Here is a 25,916-nt window from a genome sequence, read left to right on the forward strand (position 1 = left end):
CAGATTACTACTCAAAAAGCTGTGATCCTTCTTGAGTGGTATCAGATCTGGGACACACCCTGACTCTACAAGACCAACTGTAATCTGTTTCTAAAGATGAGGCACAGGGGACTGAAACCCTCTGAGAAGTCCAGTGCTCCCGGCCACGGTGGTTAAGACAGGAAACCCTCTGCTAAACGTGGGATAAACCGAAAAACACACATCTTCAGGAGCTAAGTACTGTCAGCGGTATTTACATGAAGAAAATAAGATTTCTGTCATCCTATAGAACCACGTTAAAACGTGGATGAGGCTGACTACCTTCAACTCATGCACATTTGGGAAACGCCTGGATTTGTGAGCACGAGCGGGGCGGATGGAGCGCGTGCGTTCGGCAGCGCTGACTCGCGTCCTCAACGTTACCCAAGAACGGCACCGCTGGTGCGCCCAGGGAAGCTCCTCCGGCAGCCGCCGCCGCCGCTCCCGGTGCTGACGGGGTGAGCCGGGGCGGGAGCCGCGCTCACCTGCACGATAAGCGGCCGGTCCTCGGGACAGGCCTCGCCGTAGAGGTTCTCGCGGCGGTAGTTGGCGTCCCTGAGGAAGACCTGGGCGTGCAGCATCGGTGTGTAGCAGAGCTGGGCGCCGTGGCGGCGGCTCAGCAGCCTCCAGGCCAGCTCGCTCTGGTCCACCATGGGCGCCACCACGTAATGGGCGCTTCGCAGCGTCTCCCTCCAGAAGGCTTCTCCGCGCAGCTTCGGCATCTCCCGCTTGCTCGCCCGTGCAGCGTTGCGGCTGCTGGCCCCGGGGCTCGCCGCCTGACGCCCGCAGGCCGCCGCGACCGGGCCGGGCGCTGGCGCAGCCGGACGGTGCCACCGCCATCTCGCTCCGGCCGGCTCGGCGGTGCTGTCACGCACCGTCCCCTCCAGAAACCGCGGCGCTGCCAGCAGCGGCCGCGCGCGGGAGAGGCGCAGCGAATGCGGGGCCGCAGAGGGGCGGCTGGGGAGCGGCTGGGGGGCCGCAGAGGGGCGGCTGAGGGGCCGCAGAGGGGCGGCTGAGGGGCCGCAGAGGGGCGGCTGGGGAGCGGCTGGGGAGCGGCTGGGGGGCCGCAGAGGGGCGGCTGAGGGGCCGCAGAGGGGCGGCTGGGGAGCGGCTGAGGGGCCGCAGAGGGGCGGCTGGGGGGCCGCAGAGGGGCCGCAGAGGGGCGGCTGGGGAGCGGCTGAGGGGCCGCAGAGGGGCGGCTGGGGAGCGGCTGAGGGGCCGCAGAGGGGCCGCAGAGGGGCGGCTGAGGGGCCGCAGAGGGGCCGCAGAGGGGCGGCTGAGGGGCGGCAGAGGGGCCGCAGAGGGGCGGCTGGGGAGCGGCTGAGGGGCCGCAGAGGGGCGGCTGGGGAGCGGCTGAGGGGCGGCTGGGGGGCCGCAGAGGGGCGGCTGGGGAGCGGCTGGGGAGCGGCTGAGGGGCGGCTGGGGGGCCGCAGAGGGGCGGCTGAGGGGCCGCAGAGGGGCGGCTGGGGGGCCGCAGAGGGGCGGCTGGGGAGCGGCTGGGGGGCGGCTGAGGGGCCGCAGAGGGGCGGCTGGGGAGCGGCTGGGGGGCCGCAGAGGGGCCGCAGAGGGGCGGCTGGGGGGCCGCAGAGGGGCCGCAGAGGGGCGGCTGGGGAGCGGCTGAGGGGCCGCAGAGGGGCGGCTGAGGGGCCGCAGAGGGGCGGCTGAGGAGCGGCTGAGGGGCCGCAGAGGGGCGGCTGGGGAGCGGCTGAGGGGCCGCAGAGGGGCGGCTGGGGAGCGGCTGAGGGGCCGCAGAGGGGCGGCTGGGGAGCGGCTGAGGGGCCGCAGAGGGGCGGCTGGGGAGCGGCTGAGGGGCCGCAGAGGGGCGGTGAGGGGCGGCTGAGGGGCCGCGGAGCGGCTGCTGCGGCGCCGTGCGCGGCCGCTCTCCCCGCAGGTGCCGCGGCAGCGCAGCAGCCTCGGCGCTCGGCCGGTTCGCGCCCCGCGCAGCGCGGCCCGGGCGGCGGCGGCTCCCGAGCCTAAGCCAGGCGGCTTCGAGCACTTGGGCCTCCGCCGCAGCCGGTGAAAATGGTACACGTGACAGAACCAAATGTAACAGCATCCATGACAATATCGTTCATTTTGCATCATTTTATAAAGCTACTGACCATCACCAGGATGAGCACAGTGGAGGAGTTCTGCTTCTCTCAGCCAATACCTTCCAGCATATAAAAAATGCTCTATCTCTACTCCAGCAATGTAACTTGAGTTACAGGACTGTTCAGAAGAGAAAAACTTCAACAAAATCATATAACAAAGCGCCATATCAGTAAGCCTGTTAGTCTGTCCATTGTCAAGCCTTCACATTTCAAATTCGTTGTCAAAGCCTGTATTTCCCCCCCCCCTCCACCTTTCTAGCACTCATGGCTATGATGAACTTGCTGCAATCAATATTTCAAGCTTCTAAGTATTTTTTACCATCTTTCATTACCCCTTTGCATCCTAAAGAACGAGGCTGCTATTTTAAATATACAGCCTCTGCCCCCCAGTTCAGTTTCACAGAGAAGGGTAAGTGTGAGGAACTTCACTTCTGTCCTTGTCTTCTCAACAAGAAGAAAGTGCAATATTGGATTTTGCCTTCTGATATTCATGTTTAATCTGATGGGCTACTGAGAAATAAGCAATACCAGCACTAATAATGTTTTTATTTTTGGCACACTGTGTTCAGCAGCCAGTTATAATAATGGGTTACATGGCAGCAGCTCATAATCAGATAATTATGGGGAAAAAAAGCCCTAAACATAACAACCTTCTGCTTTTCAAATAACAATCACAAGAGCATTAACAGTATATAAGCTGTAAGTTATTCTTCAGCAACTTCTATGACTAAAACAGTATTTTCAAGTTCTGCTTAGATGAAACCATACAGATTTGTTTATACAGGGAACTCAGCAAACTCCTGCTTCAACAGATGGGACAGCATTAGTCCTTGCTCCTTCCACACAGTCCATTCATATGTTACACACATTAGCACAGCACTATTGTACCTATTTGCTTTACATTTAATCCTTTCTTATTCCTTCCAGTTTGAAATAACCAACACGAGTAGGATTCTTTCCCCCTTTTTTCAGGCTCACTATAACTGCCAGTAGTTAAACCAAACCAACTAGTCCCCATTTGTTTTGTTTTATGCAGTACCCAATGCCAGTAGGTGCAGGGACAATGTGCAGTAGATGTGATGAAGCCCCATGGTGTATGCACACAGCTTACACAGTCACTCCAGTGTCAGTCTGCACTATCCCTCATACAGCACACACTTTCCTCCTTACTAACACTTCGACATCATACCTAAAACTTCAGAGCATTTATACCCATTGCCTAACCCTCAGAGAGGCCCTGAGGCAGACGCTATTCTCCCATTTTACAGATGGGAAAACGGAGGCAGGAGTATTAATGGCTTGTCCAATACTCCAAATAAAAGCCCACCTAAAAGTTCCCATTTCAATATTATGGCTGTAAATTGGTTGTATCTAAGAAGCTATGCTTCAGAATACTAAGCCTTCATTGTTATTATTTTCATTATTATTACTATTATTATTATTATTTCTACAGACTACAAGTCAGATATGTTAACAGCATTTTTTTTGCTTTTTACCAGGAAGTGAGAGACTCCAGATGAAACATGGGATTAAGAAATGATGGTAGAAAATAATTCAAAACCCAACCAGTGATGAATTCGGTTTAATACCAGAAAAGCCAAAAAGACACTCTTCAGACCAAAAAGTATTAATTAAAAGGAAAAAAAAAAAAGGAAAAACCAAGACATTTCAAAATGGTTTAAGCTGACATTATGTTGTTTTATTTCAATTTCACAAAAGAAATACTTTATAAAACTAAAATCAGTTAACCCAGCCACTATCAACAGAGGGTGGTATAAGCAAAAGACACTAGGTCAGAACCTGCAGTGAAGAGCCATCTGTTCCTGTCACTGGAATGCTCCTGTACCACCAGAACACTTCACTGGGGGATGGAGAGAACGGGGGTTTTACAGCAGTTTGGAGAAGCATAATAGCTCCTCCTACTTGGTGCTTTGTTGCTGCCCAGGTCTCCTCTGTATCATAAGTGTAACAAGGATTTACTGATTTCAGAAAGGACAGATCCAGCATAGCAAAGGCAAGAAATTATTCAATTCAATTTTATGCAAATTTCCTTTAAAAAGGTACTACTGTATTTTAAAATCAGACCATCAAACTGATTACTTAGCTAACTTATGTGGGATTTCCAGTCTCATTACTGATAGGAAAATGAATACAAGGCTTAAGCCCTGCTAAATAAAATATATATGGGCTTTGGGTAGATACTTGTATGTTTGCCTGAGCTTTGATTATGGGAGAGCAGGGGTGGGAGCATTTATTCTGTTATTAAGAAATTCTATTCCCTGCCCTCCCCATTCCAAATTTTTCATTGGGTGGCAAGACTGGAGGTGAGAGGAAATAAGGTAAAGCAATAATCTTAATGCTTTACTAAGGTTCTGATAGAGCGGGCCACAGAACCTTGCACAAATATAAACAAAGTACCTGCCTGGGACAGCTTTACCTATTTTTATCATGCCCAAGTTATGGCTGTTAATACAACAGCATCTGTCAAACCATCCACCCTATCCCCCTGGCCCCTCTCTCTCCTGAAGAGTACATGATGGCAAGAATCCTTCCTTTTACCTATTCCTTTCTGAAAAGGTCAGGGCAGTGGGAGAAAAAAAAAAAACCAACCAACCAACCAACAAAACCAACAAGAAATCAGATTATTTCAAAGATGGGCAACTGTTCCTTGTAGAATAAACCTTCCCCTCCAAAAAGGGATGTTTCTTTGCTCCTATAACCCACGATAAATTAAAACCAAGTAAGAAGTCTCTGGTTTGACACAATAAATACTTAGAATATATCAAATTAAAAAATATAGTTACAAAACCCTCAGTGGAATTCTCTTTCTGACCTAAACTGCAGACAGATTCTTCACAGATAAAATGTATCTCCAAAATCACCTGCAGCTCCTCTCCTCTCCCTGTTCACTAGGCTTGGTCAACAAGTGCTATCACATACCCTTTGGAATACTGTTAAGACAAAAACAATATAAAGCACAAGAAATCTACTCCTAAATTTGTTTTTTTATACTGCCAAGGGTGTAGGAAGCAACCATCTGTGGGGAACCTTCACTGCAGTGCACAGTGATAGAGTCACAGCACTAGAGTAAACGTGGACAGGGAGACTAGGGGGAAAAACAGCCATAGGAAAGGAAGGAGATAGAACCCATAAATGTCGGAAAAGGAAAAGATAAGCAAGAAAGAGACAGAAAAAGACCAATTGAGTCCAGCTGGACTTCCCAGTTCTGGCAGCAGAGCAGATGAGATGTTGAACAGGAAGAGTTCCTTGGGGCCTGTCATAACTAGGAATGTTGTTGGCATTTTCTTCATCATTGACAGTGAGGAAGTAGAAGTTAACCCTCTCTGACACTGACACGTGGCTCTGCCAGTGAGCTGTGGATGATCCCAATAATTGATTCAACACCATCTCCCTCCAGCAAAGTGCGGTGGTCTCCTTCAATAACGTGGACAGATACTTTCCCATCGCATACCTGTGTAAGTATGAGAAAGAAAAATTTTTCATTCATAATTGACAACCAGCTGGTCACCTAGCCACTTTGAGTTTGTTAGTCTAAGTTACTCATAATTTAGACCACTGTCTCTATTGAACTCAGTTACAAATAGCACTGTTTTACTCTGACACATTTTCACAGATCAGCTGTGGGGCACTGTTTGCAACCAGTGTTTTCAAGCACAACAGTTTGACAGCCTGACAGGTGATCCACTCAAATATAACCTGGGCAGAAAGTTAAGCAACCTAGTACCAAAAGAATAATTTACCTGCAATATCAAAGAATGAATGAATGATAAAGTAGCTACTTCCAAGCCTTTAAGTAAACCAAATAAACACCCCTGCTCCTCACCATCCTTCTCCCACCACCAGAAATCATCCTTTAAGGTAATTATGTAACTTTAATGACTAAGTTAGACATCTGAAAGGATAGGAGATGCCAGAAGTAGGAAGGGAATTCTGACAATCACTTCCTTTTCCCTGATATTTGCACCAACTTAATCCTTGTATGTGAGCAGGGGCTAAAGAACAGTGACCTTATCTGGACTACAGGCCAAACCCCAACTTTTTTTAGCCCATAAGAAACCCACTTCGAACTACTAGCTTCTAAGTGAAAAAAAGGTAACTGAGGAAAAGCTGCCTTTATTGTCAGAAGACTGACACTTGCTCTTCAGAAGACTGCCCTCATTCCATGAACTAACTTCAGGGTCTACAGTGAAAAGAGACTGCTCTCTTTTAACATCCTTATTATCCAAAGTCATTCGAGAGAGCTGCAAGAATCAGCTATAGAAAACACATCCTATATACAGCCAAGACTTTCTCACCCTCACTACCCACAGAAAATGCCTGAAACCAATAAACTCATTTGCTTTTGGAGACCTCTAAGTCTTGTTAGAGCACAGGAGCTGCAAAACAATAATTTCTTTAAGGCTGGTTTTGTCTTTTTTTTTCTCATGATTTCCCATGCTTTCCTTTGGCTTGCCCAAATATCAGAAGAAATTCAACAGTCATCAGTGGGCCCACGACTGACCTCTGAGAGTTTATAGTCTCTACCCAGACCTTCCTCGTATTCATTGTGCGACTTTGCCCGCATCAGTGTCACGTTCCCATGATACTTGGAGTCTGGTATATACTTGTCAGCAGCCTTCAGCTTATGGTAAAATGAAGTAGCAGCAAAGCTGAGTGCTTCACGATTGATGTTTGTATGAATCCCAGTTATTAGGTCTACTGCAGCATTCACACGAGCCTCCAGATTTTTCAGGGGCAGAAGAACCTCCAGCAGCTGGAAATATTAACATTTTTTTTTTCACATTAGTCTCAACAGCTGAGAATCAATCTCCATTAAACAAAAAAAATACACCCTCTTGTGCAATATCAAGACATATGGAAAATAAGAAACTACCTTATTGTATTCAGTGCCTGTAAATTGCTGAACAAAGGCACACAATGCTTCAGTCTCCAGTGCAGCCTCATTTCCTTGGGTCAGTTTGGCTCTGTAGCTCTGGAAGACAGAAGAGTACAACGCGAACTTGAGAGGAATGTTATGTGCCTGATGTTAAAAGTCAGATAAAAACAATTATAGAACCAGAGGTGTGAACTGGGAAAAAAAGGAAAGGGGGAAATCCCTTCAGGACAGATTAGAAAGCAAATCCAGAGGTGGCTTGCCAAGAGCCTAGTATTCTCTGAAGTACAATGAAAATGAAAGGGAAGCGTTAAGCAAGGTTTCCTCGCACCACTATAAGACAATCTTGACTTGCAGACACCAGGATCTTCCAGAAGACATACTAATATTATGATTTATCATATCAAGAGTAAAATTTGTGCCTGAACTCTTTCCATTTAATGAAGACCACCTCTCATGTTCTTCTACCCTTCAGCCATCTCTAAGCATCCAATGTCTACAGCTGACTTCCAAAATCATGCCCATGTCAGCTTTTCAGATTGCTCATATCTAGAATAGTAAGCTTCAAGAAAAATGAGCCCTGATGAGAGAAGATGGTCCCCAGAAAGAAGATCCTTTTTGTGCCCCTTACCTGGGTATATGCTGCCACAAAGGAATGAGACCCATCAAAAAGGAATAAACTGTTGAGTGCATTGGAAGCATTTTGCTGTGCTTGCAGCTGGGAACACATTTCAAAGGCTACACAGGCACCAAAAGAGTATCCAGCAATGCGATAAGGTCCTTCAGGCTGTATCTGCTTCATGCAATCAATGTAATAGGCTGCCAGGCTTTGGATGCTGTCCAAAGGAGCAGCTAGAACACGGAAATGAGTTAGAAAGACTGGTGAAAAGACACTGGCAGAGACAAATTATGTTTTCATGCTTTCATATTTTATGTTTCAGAAACAATCCTGTTGGAAGCATTCAAGTTACTTTGCAGGTAAATTACTAAATTACTATTAACAACTTGCATTTAGGGTAAGTAATAGTAATATTGCTGCTTTCCAAGGACAGGTTGAACAGGATGCTTTGACTTTTGTCTACACAGACTCTTCAATTTCATCTATTATTTCTCTTGACATTGAGGATTTTTGACATGACCCTCTGCAGACTAATAGGCCTGATACTTGTTCCTCCAACTTTAATAGTCTAGAAACAAAGCCCTCTCTAAAAGCAACTACAGTTCAGAATGTTATGTTTGCAAATTCAAGATGCTGAAGAACCAAGATACCTTTTGTGCACTGGAGCCCATAGCAGGGCATGTGAAGTCTGGAGGCCAGAGGGTGGAAAACTGCAGTGGATCCTTCAATGGGGTGAACAAGAAAAAGAGGGCGCTCCATGCTCTGAACATCATTGAGACGAGTGATTGTTGGTGCTTCTGGGTTCACCAGTAAGTTGTTCAAATCTAGTTTTGGAGGTTCACCTGGGCCTGTCTTTGTCAGTGGGGATGACTTCAGCTCTTTGAAGGAAAACACACCAGACAAACCCAATTAGCTTCAGAGTCAGTCTCGGTCATGTAGCCAGACTCCTGAAGGACAACCTCAGGCCTAGGGCTGCCCTAGATTAGCCTGCTGCCTCACTACATCATCAGGTCATAGACTCAGGGATCTGTCAGTTGCTCTGCAGCAACTGCATATGCTTTTAGCTTCCTGTGAGCATGACATAACATTGTTTATTCCCCAGACAAGTAAAAGGTCTCAAATTCCATCCCACACATAAGAGTACTCATGCATGCAGCTGCTAGCCAAGCAAGAAAGCAACTTTCACACTTGCCTTTCTTGTACACCCTGCCCCCCAGAAATGATGGGCCTGTCCTAGCGGTCAATACACTTCTGTGACGTGTCTGTCACTTAAAAGCTATTTAATTATAACTTTATTTTGTTATCTGATAGAGGTTTATGTCACCAAAAATGAAAGCAATGAATTGGAAGTTTAATTATTTGGACTCAAGTGACTGGTAGCAACCCTAATCCAGACACTTTACCCTCTGCTGTCCTGGACTTGGAAGAAAGTTCACGCAGTTTGTTGATTGTAAGGAGTCGAATTTCTCTCATGGTCATAACGATGTCATAGTCTCTCTCCAGTGTCTGGCGTACCTCCACACCCATCAAGGAATCCAAGCCCAAGTCAGCCAAGGAACTCTCAGCATTCAGACTACTCACATCACGGACCCCTGAGAACAAAAGAGCATACTGGCAAAAGGCCAATTTCTTTTCAGCTCTAGGCCTCTCTAGCAGCCTTCTCCACTTTGTTCTATCTCCTACAATCTCAAATTGCAGCTGTAGAGTTTCAAGATCATCTAATCTTTCCTAAACCACCTCTTCTATAACCCCCACCTTGTCTTACGGGATCTAGTATTTAGCAAACATGTTAAATGTGCACAGATTTACGACAGGGAATATATCAGTCCCAACTAAATAGCTGTGAATATTTTCACATCAGCTCTGGACCAAATACAGAACAGTCAGTCAGCTAGACAGATTCCACACACTGGAGGCTCTAATTGATACTGCAGTCCTAGACCTAATACATCTAATCCTCAGCTACAATGAGATAAAAGTTATCAGTGTCAGTGATGGTTGACTGCAACACTTGATGCCTATGACACTGGAGGAGGGGGTGATACGTTTAGGCTTCATTTTCCTTTTCTCCTTTGAATTTCACACTGTTCAATCTCTCACCATTTCCTTATCCATAGAAGGCCTCTCATAATAACACCTGCATCTTCAGCTGTTTGTCCCCTCCTCCAACTTGTGCAGCCCCATGTTGCCACCCTTCCCACTATTAGGCTTCATTACTAGCTCCTCCCTTTGTTGCTCTCATACCCTCTTCTTCCAAACTATAGAAAAAGCTGGTGTGGTTTCCCAGACCCTTTCCTATTGCTTCAAAAAGCCGCATCTGCTCTGAGAGATCAGATTTGCTGTCAGTGAGTTGCACACTACTCCTTAAGTAACACTCGGGAGACTGTTTTCTACCAAAAAAGATACTGATAAATAAAAGACAAAGGATCACTAGACTGTTTTGTCTGCAATAGAGAAAACTGAAGTGGGACATGGTAGACAGAGTTAACAGTGATTATTGAGTACCAACACAAAAATAAGAGACACAATGGTAAAAGGAAGCAGATTCAAGACAGACAGAAGGACATGGCACTTGTAATGCATAGCTAAGTTATGGTAACTAGATCTTCACATGGGATGAGAGACACAGCTGGTAAGTGAATAAAATACCAGTTAAGCAATAAGTAGAGAAAAGCTACTTTTTGTGGCATGGGGACACACCAAGGTGAATGTTTCAAAGCTGGAACAGTACTCAGAAAATTGGTTATGTATTTGCTGTCTTATGTGCTGTCCAAGAATTTTGCTCTTGGGGGCTGTTCTTGTTGATTCGCCATTTGGAGAAAGGTACCAGTTCACTCTAACTAAATCCAAGACTCTGGAGTATATACACATATCTATGTAAACGCAGTAATGGAGAAAAATCCATAAAAGAAATAGTCCTTATTTGAGAGAAGGAGCAGTGTAAAGGATAAAAAAAAAAGCAAACAGTCTCACAACAGCAACATTGCCACACCACAGCAGATGAAGACCACAGAAGAGATCCTGGACAGAGGACCTACAGCAGCACCACTACTTTCCAAAAGTAATGAGAGAGTAGGCACCAACCAGTAGTGCTTGAGTGACAGCACTTACCCAGGATGTGAGCAACAGCTTCTACAAGATCCCGTTGACTACCTCCTTCAGCTTTCACTGAGACCTTCTCTGCTAGGACAAAACTGGACATGACAGGATGAGGTTGATTCAGGAAAACATCGAGCACCTCCAGGCATGAGCTCATTTGCTGGGGAAGCGTTCCCCCCACCACAATGTCTTTGTTTCCCATTGTCTTCATCAAGATACCCACATCACCAATGGCTCCCCACTGGATTGCCAGGCCTGGAGAAGAAATTAGAAGAACACACTAAGCAGCTAACTAAAGCACATGGCAGGAACAGGAATGAGTTAATAAAAAAGGGACTTAATAATGAGCTATGCTAAGGCACACATTTCCTTTGTACTGTGGTCAGTATTCATTCACACATTAATGATGCAGGGTAACATTGAGGAGCAGAAAACAGCCTTCAACATAACTTTATCACTCCAGATAGGTGCACAGGTTTCTGTTGAGCCAGTCCTCATGTGGATGTTTGGCAAGATAGTTTATACTGCGCAATGAGTGAAGTCATCTCACCTGGGAGTCCATCATGATGTCGCTGCTCACAGATACGCTCCATGGTAGAATTGGCAAAGCCATAATTACTTTGCCCAGCATTTCCTCTTCCACAGCTTACAGAGGAGAATACAACAAAATAGTCCAGGTCTGGACACTTCTTACGAGTTACCCTTGGAACAGAGCAGGAGAAACTCCATCAGAAAAATCTGTTTAGTGTATTATAGTCAAAGGCTAGTGCAAGACTAAAACAACTAAGCTTGATCAGTTCCTTGACTTTAAAAACAGTTCTTATTTGTCCCTTCTACAGACACTTACCAATCCAAATGAAGGGTGCCTGAATACTTTGGCTTGTTGACCTCCCAGAATAATTCTGGGGTCTGATTTTCAATCATGCCATCTCTAAGGACCTATGGGGAGTGGGAAGAGGGATTAAAAAAGGAAGTGTAATTTCAGTATCTCCAGTTTCTCTGTTTAAATATGCCACATGGCTTGATATATGAGAGGAGATCACTACACAATGTATTTTTGTAACTTTGCAGTACAGACATATCTGGAATATCCCAAAATATTGACAACATGGCTTTAGCCAAATCTGCTTTTTTCAGTATTTTTTCTGTATTGACACTGCAGAAATTCTGGCAAGCTCTGCATGGGATTTTTCTTGTCCACAGGAGGCTAGGGCAACATTTGTCTTACCACAGAACTGAACTTGCTGGCCAAATACTGCTGCTTCTCAGGTCAAGGGAACAGACCCATAAGCCTTTAGTCATCAGGTAAGACCAAAGCATAGTGTGTCACCCTGATTCTTAGAATTTTCTAAAGCCTTCTGAGTTTACATTCTGTTAGAAAACTTTCCCACACAATTTCTATAAACAACATATTGTTTTGCATTCCTTCATGGGGGTGGCGAAACTTGATGTACTAGTGGTTTGTCCAATGTCTTTGGAGAGGTGGCCCATTCACTCTCCAATCCACTGTCACCTTTGGAAAAGTATAAAAGTTGGAGTCAGAAAATAAACTCTTTTACCTTGCAAAATAGCAGGTGGCTCGCATTGTGCTTTCATGTGTCCTATAGCGACAATAGTGTCCTTTGAAACACAGAGAACTTAACTAAAATTGTATGAAGCCTGACTTCCTTTAGTCACATGAATGGATGTTGCCTCTTACAAGTCCTGAGCATTTCTGTCACTTACCACAGCCAAATTAAAGATGCCTCCAACTGGTCCAAGCTGCAAAGCTTCTCCTATCAATTGCTGTGTTCCTTCTAATGTTCCAATATCACTGGTAGATATCAGCACTTTGATTCCCAGCGCCTTCCACTCTTTAACACGTTTAGCCTGGTAGCCTAGAAAAAGTAAAGGTGGACAGTGCCTGGGATGAAGAATCCCAACTATAACGCTTTGGTTAAACTGCTCCTTTATGCTTTTCTGACTAGATAGGGACTGAATAGCTGAATAATTCCCGATTCAGCTATGAGATAAAAATTGGACAAAATTTGAACAGCAGCTAGAAATCATTTGAATTTCAGAAATTCTACATAGATAAAGTGGTGAACAGCATTGGGAGAACCTAAGGCCTGAGGTGATGGTGGGGGGAAGGAAGGAAGGAAAGAAAAATACAACTATGAAGAGAAATTAACAAAAATCTGGGTACTGAGATTGGGAAAATTGGCTAGATTAGAGCAAAGCAACAGATTATAGTAGCACAGCCAGAACTTAATAAGTAGTATTTGATCTACGTGTTTGTACACACAAGTGGTGTGATTGTGAACTTGCCGAAAGAAAGAAGAAACCTGTAGAGACAGAGAGAAGTTGAATTATGAGTGAATTTGTATGAGGAAATACTGAAGACTAGCACTGATAAATCTCAATTCTGCCACTGTAATCAAACTAATGCCTTTAATCTGAGTAAAAGTGTTTATGGATGCTATCAGGTAGTAAGGTCCATCTTTACAGATGAGCTATCTAAGGAGCAAGAGTGAGCATCCACATTTATAGCTGGAGGAACAAAGTATCTTTAACGAGGAGTTTTTAGGCCCTTCCATGTGATCCAACATGCTACAGCCAGTGGACAGGTCAGTGAGGTACCCAGACACTGCAGAGGGCATAAAAGTAAAAGAAAGGCTACAGAATAAACCCTGTATAAGAGAGAAAATGGGTTGATAGAAATAGGAAGCATAAAAGGGGGAAAGTAGTAGTTGGAAAAAAGGTCAAGCTAAAAGACAGTTCCTCCTTTACAATAAAGGAGACAACAGATTGAAGCGAGATAATACAGGAAAGAAAAGAGATCAAGACATTATTAGTCACCAACAGGACACTTAAAAATGGAGAGAAACTAGAAACTGAAGTTTGTTGAAAGGCAGTCATACTCCCTGTTTCCTTACAATTTTTGCTTACCAGTTCGTATGCCAGAACGAGACGTCAGTATAATTTTCTGTGCTCCTCTCTCAACTAACCACTGTGCCAACTCCAGCCCAAATCCTCCTAGGCCCCCTGTGATGATGTAGGACTTTGTAGGTGGACAGGAGGTTCGGGAGATTGCAGAGATTTTAACTGGTTCAGACTTTCTTGAAAGATACTCCTTTTCCTCTTCTTGGACCTTCCCCCACAAAAAAAAAAAAAAAAAAACCAAACAAAAAAAACCCCAACCAAGACCCAGAAACAACACAGACACACACACAAAAAGAAAAAAAAAAAAAAAAGTAGTTACAACTAGATAATCAGATACATAATGCATCTCTTATCTTTCCATGCTCCTCCAGTCAATGGGAATGAACCTTGTAGAGTCAGTACCAGACTTGACAGTTACAATTGCGACAGTATCAGCAGTAGAAATTGATCCTGTGCTGCCCTACTCATAGAACTTCAACTCAAAATGGATCAAAATATCCAATAGTCACCAGAGAATGGCCAGAGGCATCAGAGAATCAAAATCATTATCATATTACCTTAATGATAACTTTGCCAATATGTTTTCCTTGTGCCATGAATCTGAAGGCAGCTTCTACCTCTTCTTTGTTGAAGACTGTACTCCTCAGGGGCTTTACTACACCATCTCTTATGCCTTTCTTCAACAGCTCTGATACTACTTCCCACTCTTGGTTTCCCTCATCAAATATTGAATCTAGTAGGATCCCATGAAATGCCACATTCTTGAGGAAGAGAGACATTCCTAGAAAAAGCAACTTGGTTATGACTTGATGCTGCTGACATTTCAAAATGTAGCCTATCCTCTGCTCCAGAAACATTTCTGAGCAGGTTACAGGAGTAAAGCAGTCCGATGCTTGAATTCTACATTTTTCAAACTCATTCTTGCATATATTCTCCAATACATAACATTACGTTCTTCTCTTACAAGCAGACCAGTTTCACAGAAATGCCACTCCAAAAAATTGTGTGTGGAGAGGACAAGCTATATCATGGTCAGTTTGATATTAAAAAGGACATTTTTTTTCTCTTGTGACAGCTGAGTTACAGGGGAGCTAGAATCCTGCATACATCATGTCTATTTCCACAGGAGACTCTTCCTCATAGCAAGGTTTTCCAATATGATAGGATCTTTTGAAATTTAATTAGAATAAGGAAGTAGGCTGTCGACACTATATGCAATCATTCTACAACAGGAGAACACTGCTGTAATTTTTCACTGACACATCACCTTACAACATTCAACATTTTTTTCCCATTCCAGAGAAATCAGTGTTATCTTGCCCTATGCCTTCAAAACTGGCAGATGCTGTTGACTGCCTTGAGCGACAAGGGGCCTTCAGAGGGGTCTGGATAGACTGGAACACTGGGCAATCATAAGTGATACAAAATTTAACAAATGTCAACTGTGCACCCGAGACCCAGTAACACCAGACACAAGTATAAATTCTGGGGAGGCTGGAGAGCTGTCCTGCAGAAAAGGACACCTGGGGGTGCTGGGCAGCAGCTAAAACCCAATGAGAGGTGCTTCCCAATGCCCCATCTTACCAAGCTGACTGTTGTTAGATAGATCAAATTTGCCTATTTCCAAGAAGCGCCCATGTCTAGCAAGACAACGCAAACTGGCTTGGAGCTTCTCTTCTGCCAAGGAATTTAACACAAGGTTGACACCTGCAATGAAAGAAGAAACATCTACTTAACTCTTCTGAAGCCTAACCCTGTCTTCTAGTGACTCATATTGTCTTTAGAATGCACAGCTGATAATGTGGCTTAGATGACAAAAAAAGGAAGAATATTTCTTGAACTTCACCTTTTCCGTTGGTAACTCGAAGTATATGTTGTTCAAAGGTAGTATCTCTGGAGCTGGAAAAGCTATTATCATCTAGCTGTGGGAATCTTGCTTGGAGATACTTACGTTTCTCAGTGGAACCTGGGAAGTAGAATACAGGTTGAACGAAGTCACTAATTTAATTTTTATGATGAAACAGCCCATTTTCCACTGCACATCTTTCCTCCAAGGACTGTAAGTCTGAGAACCCATCTCCAAGCTTTCAGTCTCCCAAGACGTCAGACTTTAGGAAAAAGGCTATCTGGTTGCTACTGCTCATTTATGAGATAGAGCAAGGACCAGAAACAGATGAGAGCCTATAAATGGACAGGCATTTGGATTCATATTACTAAATGTAAAATGAGCAAGCCATGATCTTCTTCCAGTCTTTTGATTATATAGTGTACAGAGACAGATAAATTTGACTGTGCTGTGGAATTTTCAAGCACAGTGTCAGTAGCTGTATTAACTATGCAACCAGCCCTCAGCCTGGAAATTAGATCAAAGCTACAGCAGATCACACTGTAGAGGAATAAGTATATACCTAAATAGGTATATATACTTATATATGTGTACACACACATGCTTCCTCTATTCTATAAAGAGCTATAATCTCTCTCCCCATGACTCTGGGCCCTCAGTACTCACCTACAGTAGCAAAGACACGGCAGCCCATGCTCAGGGCAATGGCAATGGCTGCTTGGCCCACACCTCCTGAGCCAGAGTGAATAAGGATACTCTCACCCTTCTTCATACCACCTCGAACCACCAAAGCATAATAAGCAGTGGCATAAACCACAGGCACTGAAGCTGCTTCTTCTAGAGTCCTAAGGAGCAAAGTGGAAGAGGTATCTTTAGCCTTGGGAAAGACTACTAGATTTTCCTGATGAAATTTGCCTATCTGCAACAGAAAAGTTCCATTGCTGAGATAGATAAGAAAGAATGTGCAAGATAAGATAGATAAGAAAGTGTCAATCATACAGCAGGCTACCACAGCTGCCAAACACAGCCAGGTTTCATTATTTTGTAAAAGTATTTCAGTAACTAACTAGTAACATAACCAACACTGATATCCCCATGTATACTGAGACACGTGAAGTTAAGAGCCCAAAAAAAGATAAGAACCTTGTGCAAGCCACAGTACAAAAACTACTGAGAACTCCTGCAGTGAATCTAATCCAAAATCCTACAGTTGCTTGGGACACTATAGCCCTGTTAACATTTGCCAGAGGGGAATCTAGCCATTGCGCAGCACTCAGGTGTCATCAGCCTCAGGCAGGAAGGCAAATCTTAACCAGAAAACAGAAGCTGACCTACCAGTTTTCAGGCACCTCCCACAGAAACCTTTTTTCACAGTCTACCACTGTGGCCAGCCCCTTTGCTGGCAGCAATCCCATCACTCTTCTTCCAGCCAGGTCCCTTCCTGAGAACTCCATGCCCAGCATGCATTGCTGCAAAGCCCAGTTACCTGAAAGAACATTAACACCTTTTATCAAAAAAAAAAACAACAAAAAACAAAAAAAAAAACCTCTTCTAAAACTCCTTTACTACAGCAGCACTCCTTGAAAGTCTAAACCTCTGGGATTTGTCTCTTTTTTGCACAGTTCATAAACTCTCATAGTTAATGACTCACTGCAAGAGCAGCAGAGAAGGACTTGGTCTCATTAAACTGGAAGCATTTATCCTTGATGATATTGCTTTAGTTTCCAGTTTTCATCTGAGAAATTTCATTAAAACATCTTGTTTCAGAGGCAATTCTGTCCCTCAGAAAAAGAATGATACATAAACTAGAAAGATGATCACTGCAAAAATATGAATTTTTGATAATTCATGTTTTAGGCAGACAGTTATGTCAGTCATAGAATCATAGAATGGTTTGTGTTGGAAGAGACCTTAAAGATCATCTACTTACAACCTTCTGCCATGCACAGGGGCAACTTCCATTATGCCAAGTGGTTCAGTCACAAAGGGAAACCCAGCCTTACTCAAATCACTAAATTTTTACATGTCTATCCCCTCTATTTAAATGCATATTTTAAAACCATTTCACATACATTACATTAATTCTTAACTCACTATGAAGATAATACCACCTCCATTTCGTAAACAGGCAATTACTTCATTGTGCATTTTTTCTCTCTGAAATTCAAGCATGTCCAACAGCATGGCAGCATGAAACTTCAGCATTCTCACTTTGAAATTTACCATGCCCATGTCTGGAACCTCCATCAAACTTGTTTGATTTCACACTTGGTATCTGTGCAATGTGGCAAGCAACATTTCTCAGAGCATGGTTTGTTAATTGTGCCATATTTTAAAAAATGGAACTGTAAACTGGACATAGAACTTGGGAACTTTTTGGTGCACAGCCATGCAGCAGGGCTGTACTTCCTTTTCAAAAGCATGCTTTCTGGCATACAATTTAGCCAGTGCATAACTAACAATCAAGAGGATAATTCTAGAACAACAATACATATCCTTCTAGTGTAACTTTCACTCACCAGGGATAGCATCTGGAGAAAGCTTCCCTGTGGCCAGCATAATGTCCCGGAAGTTGAGAGATGCATAATAGACTTTGCAGAGTAAAACATTGGGATCAGTTGTGTGGAAGTGTCGAAGTGGGGAGACAATCCAGCGAAGAGATGAGAGATCTCCACGAGTTAGCACATTTACATAGGCATATTCTGTCATCTCCTGAGGTTGTGCTGCAGAAGAAGGAACAGTAAGAACTTACGCATATTAACAAAGGTACGTGCTTTCCAAAATGATAAATTCCTTTTGCAATTTCTACCTCCTCCTCCATTTGCTATCCAGAGAGCCCTTTCTCCCTTTGCAACACTACTGATGCCCTAAATAGCCTATCCCTCCTCCTGGCACCACAGTGTGCTACTGTTCACTTTGAGCTGAAACAGAAGAATTTGAAATTGTTCATTAAAAATAATAATAATAGGTAACTGTAGGAACAATAGCTACTCATCTTCTATTAAAAGTTCATTCAGATTCAAGGCCTTGCAAGTGATCCTCAGCTCTCAAAGACTCTACCTTGCTGCAATAGAAGATGCCTGAAGGAGCCCCACTTTCCATCACGATACACATTCATCACCAGGTCCTTCTGAACAATCTTCTGCATCTCCAGGGAAGAAAGACTCGTGGGTGGGATAGCAGATGAAGGGTTCAAGTTGGAAATGAACACACACCTGAAGACAAAACATTTTGTTTGTTTTGCCATAGGTCTGAAAAGAAGCTAACACAAATATCTCATCTCCCAAATGTGACTCAAGGGCATGCTTACGTACCTGATTCGGTGGCCTTCTGCTTCAAGGCGAAGGCAGTTCACCATTCCCAAAATTCCTGAGTTTGCACAACTGGTGGCAGTCAACCACACAGGCTTCTCTGACGGGTCAGCCAAGATCTCCTACAGGAGAAACCCCAAACTGTTTTACTAGGAACTACAAAGAAAATAGCCCTCATATACTTGGCAGAGATTAGTAACTTCTATTTTATTAAAAATAACTGAACACACACATTCTTCTTTCAACACTACTAAATATCTCATTTAGAAAGTATAATGATTTGGAAATTCAGATACCTAGGACACAGGGACTCTCACCTTTAAGGACTCAACCCACTTATAGTTCGTCTCATCTACTGGCAGGAAAATAGGTGTTTTGACAGGAACTTGCCGACGGCACAGGAAAATAACTGAGCCAAAGAATGACTTCTTCATGGCAACAAGATTCAATGAAGCTTTGCTGAATAAGTTCTCCCATTGTGCCTGTCAAATCATGTAAAGCAACAAATTAACAGCAAAATCAATTTTTCTTGCTTTTTCTTGAAAACTTGCTTTGTATTGTCTCAGTACAAATACATGTTTGATTAACATAACAGTGTTTTATCCACATCTAGACAACTCCTCTTTCCTAAAGGATCTTCCAAAAGTGGGAGTACAAGTATCTCAAAGTCCTGGTTAGGGAACCAGTCTTAGCACATTAGCAGGTGGGCAAAAAACCTGAGCCATGACCATGCCACCAAACTCCATAGTGTACTTGAATGTACCCTATGTCACATAAGCCCTGTTTGCACAGACATGGGGAGAAGCATCCATATATCTAAGTTACACTGAAAAGGCATTTCAGAAAAATAAAATAATGAAAATGCATGTATGGCATATCCAGAAACATGTAAGGATTGCTATCTGAATGAGATAAAAATGCTTGCAGGCTCTCAGAAAAGCATCCATTTGCTTTTCATATGCCAGGCACAGACCACCAGAAAGTTTTATAGCGTGATACCTTGTATCAAGGACCAGGGACAGTGTCTGTATTGAGAAAACTTTGAGAACTGTGCAAGTTCTGCACACTCTTGCCTGGCTTGTATAATTTCCTTCAGAGAAGGTGCATTCAATGGACATTATCTTCTCCCAGAATTTTGCTAATACTAGGCTACTGATACTAATGACAGATCTATGGTTTCTGTTATTAGTGCCAGTAGCATCTCAATACCTTCTCTTTATCCCCCTGTTCACCGGGAAAGATGCAAAGAACTTAATCTTTTTTCTCAAGTCCCCTTGAAAAAATGTCTGCAGGAAGTGAAGGGCTAGAATCCATGTAATTGCAAAATTCAAAATCCAACAACCCCACTCCAGAATTATAAACAAAACCCAAACTCTTGGAAGTGCTACTCTCTTCTTATTCTAAAAGAAGACAGCTGAGAGGCTGCATCCCCTCACATCAGGAAAAATAGGCAAGTTCTGCAGAGGTGCATTCTTCCATTACTGCTTTGTGTAACAGTTGTCAAGAGAAGATGACGTCCCAGTTTCCACCCTTACCCTTGTCTTTCACTCTCCTCCTCTTGTGCCAGCTTTGGCATTAGTTTATCTGCATGATATACTGGTTTGAAGATATAATGCTGACACTCTTTTCTCCCTCCTCCAACTTCTCAGGGCTTATTTTACTGTATCTTGTTATGGGATCAGAATGTAGGGAACAGGAAAGGAAGAAAAGAAAAATACAAGAGAAAAGCTTTCCTTCTGGGAGCACTTTCATATTAGAAGAAATTAACTAGCTTGTAAAATCACACTCCAAGCAGCAGTATCAAAAGTAAGAGAGGTATTCTGATACCAAAGCATTTATGGACCCTACACTGATAAAACTGTACCCCGCCTAGCAATGTGATTTTAACAATAAAGGAATTGTCCTGACCAGTGTTTTCATACAGATTAGACAGATGTATAAAAGACAATAATTTCCACTGCATTAAGAAAGGCTTTCCTGATTGAACCTACAGTTTACTCTTTCAACCTAATATACAGTAATTTGCAAGTCCTCTCTTCTTAAGAGGTGTTTATTAGCTATTTCTGCAGAAGTACTCAATGGAAAGGCATGCAAGCAATGCCTACTATATATTTATCATCAGGGCATCTGCAAGCAACAGCCTCAGACTATCCACGGTGAAAGTATCTGTCTTTCCAAGGAGCTTACCTCACTTAGGAAGCTGTGTTTCTGCTGCAGATCTGGGCTTGTAAGGAAACTGACAATTTCTCCAAGAGTTTCTCCCTTAAGAAGAGTATGTAGCAAAACAAACCCTCCTTCTTTCACAGCAGCTGCCAAATTAGAGAGTATTTCAGTGGTATTCACTAGAACACTTGTTGAACAGTTGTATACCACCAGGTCAGCATCAGTCAGCTTTCCAGAGGGAAGGCTAGATGGATCCCACTGGCTAGAGACAACACCAGCATCTTGTAGCTCTGTTTCAATAGCTGAAAGGTTTTCCAGGATGCAGTCAGTGGCAATGTAGTCAACTTGCAACAGGGGCTGAACATTCAGAATACTTTTCACACGAGAGAACAGTTGTCCACCTCCTGCATTAGCCTGTGAGAAAAAGAAGGAAAAGCAGAAACCAAATCAAAACATGTGTGATATCCAGGAATTATAACCAGAAGAACAGCAGTATGTAATCAGGTTACTGGAAGGCCTAGAAACACTAGCTACACTCCCATCCCAGGCTTCCAACTAACCTCTACTATCTTTATCCTATGACTGATCATGTTCTCCAATGCTACATCCAGGCAAGTCCTCAACTCTGCAGAATCCAGCAATCCACTGAGAAGAGGGTCGTTTTGGAAGTGCGTTTTTTCTCGAATCACAACTTGTTGCAGCTCAGAATGGAGGTTTCCATTCAGTTCCAGACGGCAGATCTCAGCGAGGATATGCTGAAGGCCCTTCTGTGTGGATGAGGACCCTGTAGCAGCCACTGCAGTTTCTAGTCCAGGGATGACTAATTTGACCCCATGCTCTGCCACCTTAGACTGCAAATTCTTTATCAGACCTATAGAATAGAAAGGGAAATGAAAGAAAGAGTCAAGATTTTCCAAGAATTCTTTTCCTCTTTGCCTCCATTTGCTACACCAGCTGATCAGCATCATATATTACAGCATGCTATATCATTGGCCCACCCACACAGATACAGTGCAGCCTCTTACATTCACATGATCATGTATTGTGCAGTAGTTGCCCCAAATAAGTAGGCTTTGTAGCAAAACAAACTAAACCCCCACGATTACCTGCAGTAAGACTGACTGAAAGAAGGCAACTAATGGAAAACCTCTGATTGATTTAGGGAGCTGTGGAGGAAAAGTTTAAGTTTCTGCAGATACAAAAATACTAAAATGCCTTTTTGCTTTATAAACTGATGGGAAATAGTTAATCATGACTGAGGTCAGGAACTGGATTACAAAATAAAATATTCCCACCACAGCCTAGAAAAAATACCCTCTGGGGGCAGTATTTGGATGCTGCAGAGGAAAACGAAGGAGAAAAAAAGAAAGTGAAATTTTTAAAGTCTATTACCAAATCTAAGGATGAGCATGAAGACACTACACCAACACAGAATGAAAATAATTTCTCAAGATGAAGCAAAATTCACCACTAGAGTAAAAATTAAAAAAAAAACAAAAAACAAAACTTTTTTCTCTTTGATGAAAAGGCACTTAAGGTGATTAGTAGATATCGCCTCATCAAAAAATATTGTATTTAGCTACCAGTTTCACAACAAACTGAACTGCTCCTACTCTATTCTTGTGGCAAACAATTGCTTTGATGTGTGCCTCACTAAATAATTTTCCCTGTTTGGATATGTGCTCACAAACAAATGGTAACAAGGAACAAATGGGAACCTCGCCTATCTTAGCAGTTCACAGTGAAAAACAAACCTTTTAACCAAAAGGTTAAAAACTCACTTAAGTAAGCTCTCCTGTCAGTGTCTAAAGCAACTAAGTTGGATTTCTACTTAAAGATGATTTGTGTCTCTGCTTGCAGAAGGGGTTGTGCCATCTGACTGTTATAGAAGGAGAGATGTCCTTCTTCATGACTTTTTACTCCTTCCCACATTGTGGAGATCTCAGGCAGAATTAGCTTTTAGCTTCCAGCAATTGTACAGAGAACCCTTGCTGAAGTCTTCTACAGAGATCAACACTTAATATCTTGGATGTTCTGAAGGAGCATGAACAGCTTCTCTCAAAACACTTCTCTTGGGCTAGAAGATTTTCCTAGTATAACAAGAAACTAATCCCACTCTACCTTTGCAGTGCTCCAGATAGGCATGAAGATGGGCACTTGAAGACAAACAGCTAGTCTCTGTGTAGGGCACAAAGCAGAATTTTTCCAGGGTGGGAGGTCTCTGTTCCTGCTGTCGTCGTGGTGCCACAGTAGCATGAAGACCACTGATCTGAACACCTCCTGCTTTAAGGCTATCAACACAGTGGTCCACAACAACTTCAAAAGCTGAAAGTCAGGAAAGAAATGTAAGTCGGAAAACAAAAAAATATTTTGCTTAAGGTGATCTGATGAACAGTGCTGTGTCAGGCTCTTTCATAGAGAGGTTACAGAGTTGCAGAATAACTTGGAGACTAAGAGGGCCCCCCATCGATGTCCATCCTACTACTTCAGATTCACACATTCACCCAGTAGTCAAAGCAATCAGCAGAAGTTTAAGCATGAGAGACATTACCTTCTATGTTGTCCTGGTATTGGCACACCTGCTCATGATGCAGCACTGGATCAATACAGACTGAGCGAATCCTCGTGGGTAAACGCAGACTGCGGCCACTCTCAGGTAAGATCAGCATATGCAGCAGAGTGTCAAGGAAGGTCACCCAGTTCCCATTCCATAGAACCTTTCCTGCACTTGCTGCAGAAGAGGAAGAGAAAGCCTCACTATTTCATCATTCATCAGATGATAGAATGTCACTGCTTATTAAATGCCAAGTTTAGTGTATGTACCCAGCTTCCCCTGTAAACTCCACCACACAGTTCTACATTGGAGAGAACAGCTTTCCCAATGCTCTCGGTTGTTCTCTCTTATCATACAAAGTATAATTACCTCACAAGACAGTCAGGTGAACTGTTAATACAAATGGAATTAAAAGATCAAATAGTCATCATTACGATACCCAGGCTCATTGTGCTACTTTTGAAAGGAAATTCACCTTCACTGTTGCATTCTAGAACACCCTGGAAAGTTGGTCCATAATTATATCCACGCAGATGCAGCTCTTGATAAATGTCTTCTTTCAAGAGCCCAGGTTTTGAGCTCCTGTCTACTTGAGTCCGAAAGCCATCTGGCTGGTTATGGAAATTCTTCTGAGCTGTGTTTTCTAGGAGTGAAATCTTCCCTGAAGGGCACAGTAACAAGCATAATAATCATTATCATTGTTTATAAATAATGGATTTACTAAGATCATATATATACACTTACACTTCCTTCACTTACCACTCACAGCCAGATTCCCATTTCCTGACACCTCAAAACAGCGGGAAGCAGGCATGAGTCTTACTTCCAGCTGTACTGATCCTGCAAGAAACATTGAGGAAGACAGGACTGTGAGCTCATTTATTTCTACCATCCTGAAGCAGAACTTTTTCTTTCACTATCTCTAGACTTACTGCTTACAGCATGTAATAAAAATGACCATAATGCATACTACTTGACTGTATGAATCCATTCCTTTGCTCAGTCATGCTGCACTCCTCTTTAGTCCCTCTCCTGCATTCCTCCTCACTTTTCCCATGCATTCCTTCCCTCCCACTCCCTCCATCTTCACTACACAGTCATGCAGTTATACCAGCACTCCTCACTCACCCTTTTTGGGAATGATAGTTGCCTGATGAATTGTGACGTCTTCAAACATAACAGCCATTTCCTCCATGGCCACACCAAGAGACCGTGCCAGTGTTCGCCAAGCCAGCACGAGGTACCCAGTTGCGGGGTACAAAACTCTGCCGTCAATGCAGTGACCAATCAAGTAGTGGTCAGGAGACTCAGGGCTCACATCTGTCAAAGAAAAAAGAGCAGAATAAAAAGAATAAAAATACTCTAATAGAGAGGTTTTTTCTCCTCAATATCTACAAGAGTCTCTAGTTTCTCCAACTATCCTGCCTGACAATATGCAGCTCTTAGAATTACTCTTAGTCTAAAGCAACAGAGGTTCCTGGCTTGTTCATGTTCTCTCATCCCATTTCAGAAACAGATACAGGTTTTTGTCAATCCAGACCAAATATTTAAGCTTCAGAAGATAGCTTCCAGGATGCTGTTTTGAGTGTTCTTTTCTTAGTTTTACAAAAGGAAACACACAGGTAAAGCAGGAAAGTGACAAACAAATAATAAGTGCCAAACAAGCAACACACCAATATTGTAGACTGAAGCAGATGCAGAGCCTTTGGAACCTGATGGAAAGTCTTCAGCTTTCGGAACATCCCAGTCCTGACTGTGGTCCCATTTGATGTATGGAGAAATAAGGGGTGTTCCCACAGGGACAGGGTATTCCACAGCAGGGAACAAGTTATTTCCAAGAACATTTATCCTAAAAAGACAAAAAGAATCAAGACAGTGGGGGAAGGGATGGGAAAAAAATCTGTTATAATACTTAAGCGGTCAGACAGTAATTGGTCTCAGACTCCATGTCTGAGATGTACCATGAACACTTACTGCAGCCAAATTTGTAATTAACAGTCTATAAGACGCAAAATTTATTTCCAGAAGCTAGTGCCAGGTTCCTAGGCCTTTAAAATGGCACTTCTCATTAGAAGGCACCTTCCTTGCCCAAGCAGTCTCTAACCCACAGGAACATTTCAGAAGTGAGCATGCTAAGTATGTAAAGCACAAATGTACATCCCGTTTATTTCAAGGCTCCTTGAAGGAGTGTTTGAATCCATGTGAAGACATGCATATTAGAGAAGAGACCTGAATTCCCTTCTGTTATATCCCACTCATCCTCCTCCCCTAGTCTCCTTACCCAGTTAAATGAATCTTTCCAATCTGTGTCAAGAAGAACTCCAAATTATTTTTGTGATCTTTCTTCATCAAAGGCAGAATGGTGCAAGTTGGTTTCAAAGTTCTCTTCAAGATAGC

The 25,916-nt window shown here is 43.3% G+C and overlaps 2 protein-coding genes across 4 annotated transcripts in view; both read right to left on the minus strand.

Annotated features, from left to right (window-relative positions):
* The window catches only part of DUS1L (dihydrouridine synthase 1 like), a 13,675-nt gene extending 12,762 nt beyond the window's left edge, over positions 1–913 (minus strand). The window contains exon 1 of one of the 2 annotated variants that reach the window (XM_030287527.4): positions 504–913. In XM_030287527.4, the coding sequence (XP_030143387.1) occupies positions 504–740 (237 nt within the window). In that variant the 5' untranslated portion in view covers positions 741–913. The remainder of the gene's footprint in view (positions 1–503) is intronic. The other variant, XM_002197322.5, reaches the window with a different exon arrangement.
* Positions 914–3,788: 2,875 nt separating this feature from the next.
* Positions 3,789–25,916, minus strand: part of FASN (fatty acid synthase) — a 42,369-nt gene continuing 20,241 nt past the window's right edge. For both annotated transcript variants that reach the window (XM_030287668.4, XM_030287669.4), the window contains exons 15-43: positions 25,801–25,916; positions 25,193–25,368; positions 24,648–24,839; positions 24,279–24,359; positions 23,995–24,180; positions 23,517–23,696; positions 23,087–23,290; positions 21,526–21,836; positions 20,990–21,379; positions 19,120–19,284; positions 18,806–18,924; positions 18,552–18,706; positions 18,011–18,214; positions 16,827–16,977; positions 16,158–16,336; positions 15,492–15,611; positions 15,230–15,352; positions 14,203–14,426; positions 13,652–13,853; positions 12,449–12,600; positions 11,571–11,662; positions 11,274–11,425; positions 10,736–10,978; positions 9,028–9,216; positions 8,275–8,502; positions 7,637–7,857; positions 7,006–7,104; positions 6,634–6,885; positions 3,789–5,583 (exon numbers count right to left, since the gene is read on the minus strand). In XM_030287668.4, coding sequence (XP_030143528.4) covers positions 5,446–5,583; positions 6,634–6,885; positions 7,006–7,104; positions 7,637–7,857; positions 8,275–8,502; positions 9,028–9,216; positions 10,736–10,978; positions 11,274–11,425; positions 11,571–11,662; positions 12,449–12,600; positions 13,652–13,853; positions 14,203–14,426; positions 15,230–15,352; positions 15,492–15,611; positions 16,158–16,336; positions 16,827–16,977; positions 18,011–18,214; positions 18,552–18,706; positions 18,806–18,924; positions 19,120–19,284; positions 20,990–21,379; positions 21,526–21,836; positions 23,087–23,290; positions 23,517–23,696; positions 23,995–24,180; positions 24,279–24,359; positions 24,648–24,839; positions 25,193–25,368; positions 25,801–25,916 — 5,244 coding nt within the window. In that variant the 3' untranslated portion in view covers positions 3,789–5,445. The remainder of the gene's footprint in view (positions 5,584–6,633; positions 6,886–7,005; positions 7,105–7,636; positions 7,858–8,274; positions 8,503–9,027; positions 9,217–10,735; positions 10,979–11,273; positions 11,426–11,570; positions 11,663–12,448; positions 12,601–13,651; positions 13,854–14,202; positions 14,427–15,229; positions 15,353–15,491; positions 15,612–16,157; positions 16,337–16,826; positions 16,978–18,010; positions 18,215–18,551; positions 18,707–18,805; positions 18,925–19,119; positions 19,285–20,989; positions 21,380–21,525; positions 21,837–23,086; positions 23,291–23,516; positions 23,697–23,994; positions 24,181–24,278; positions 24,360–24,647; positions 24,840–25,192; positions 25,369–25,800) is intronic.

Source organism: Taeniopygia guttata, chromosome 18 (genome assembly GCF_048771995.1).
Source record: "Taeniopygia guttata chromosome 18, bTaeGut7.mat, whole genome shotgun sequence".
Lineage (NCBI taxonomy): Eukaryota > Metazoa > Chordata > Aves > Passeriformes > Estrildidae > Taeniopygia > Taeniopygia guttata.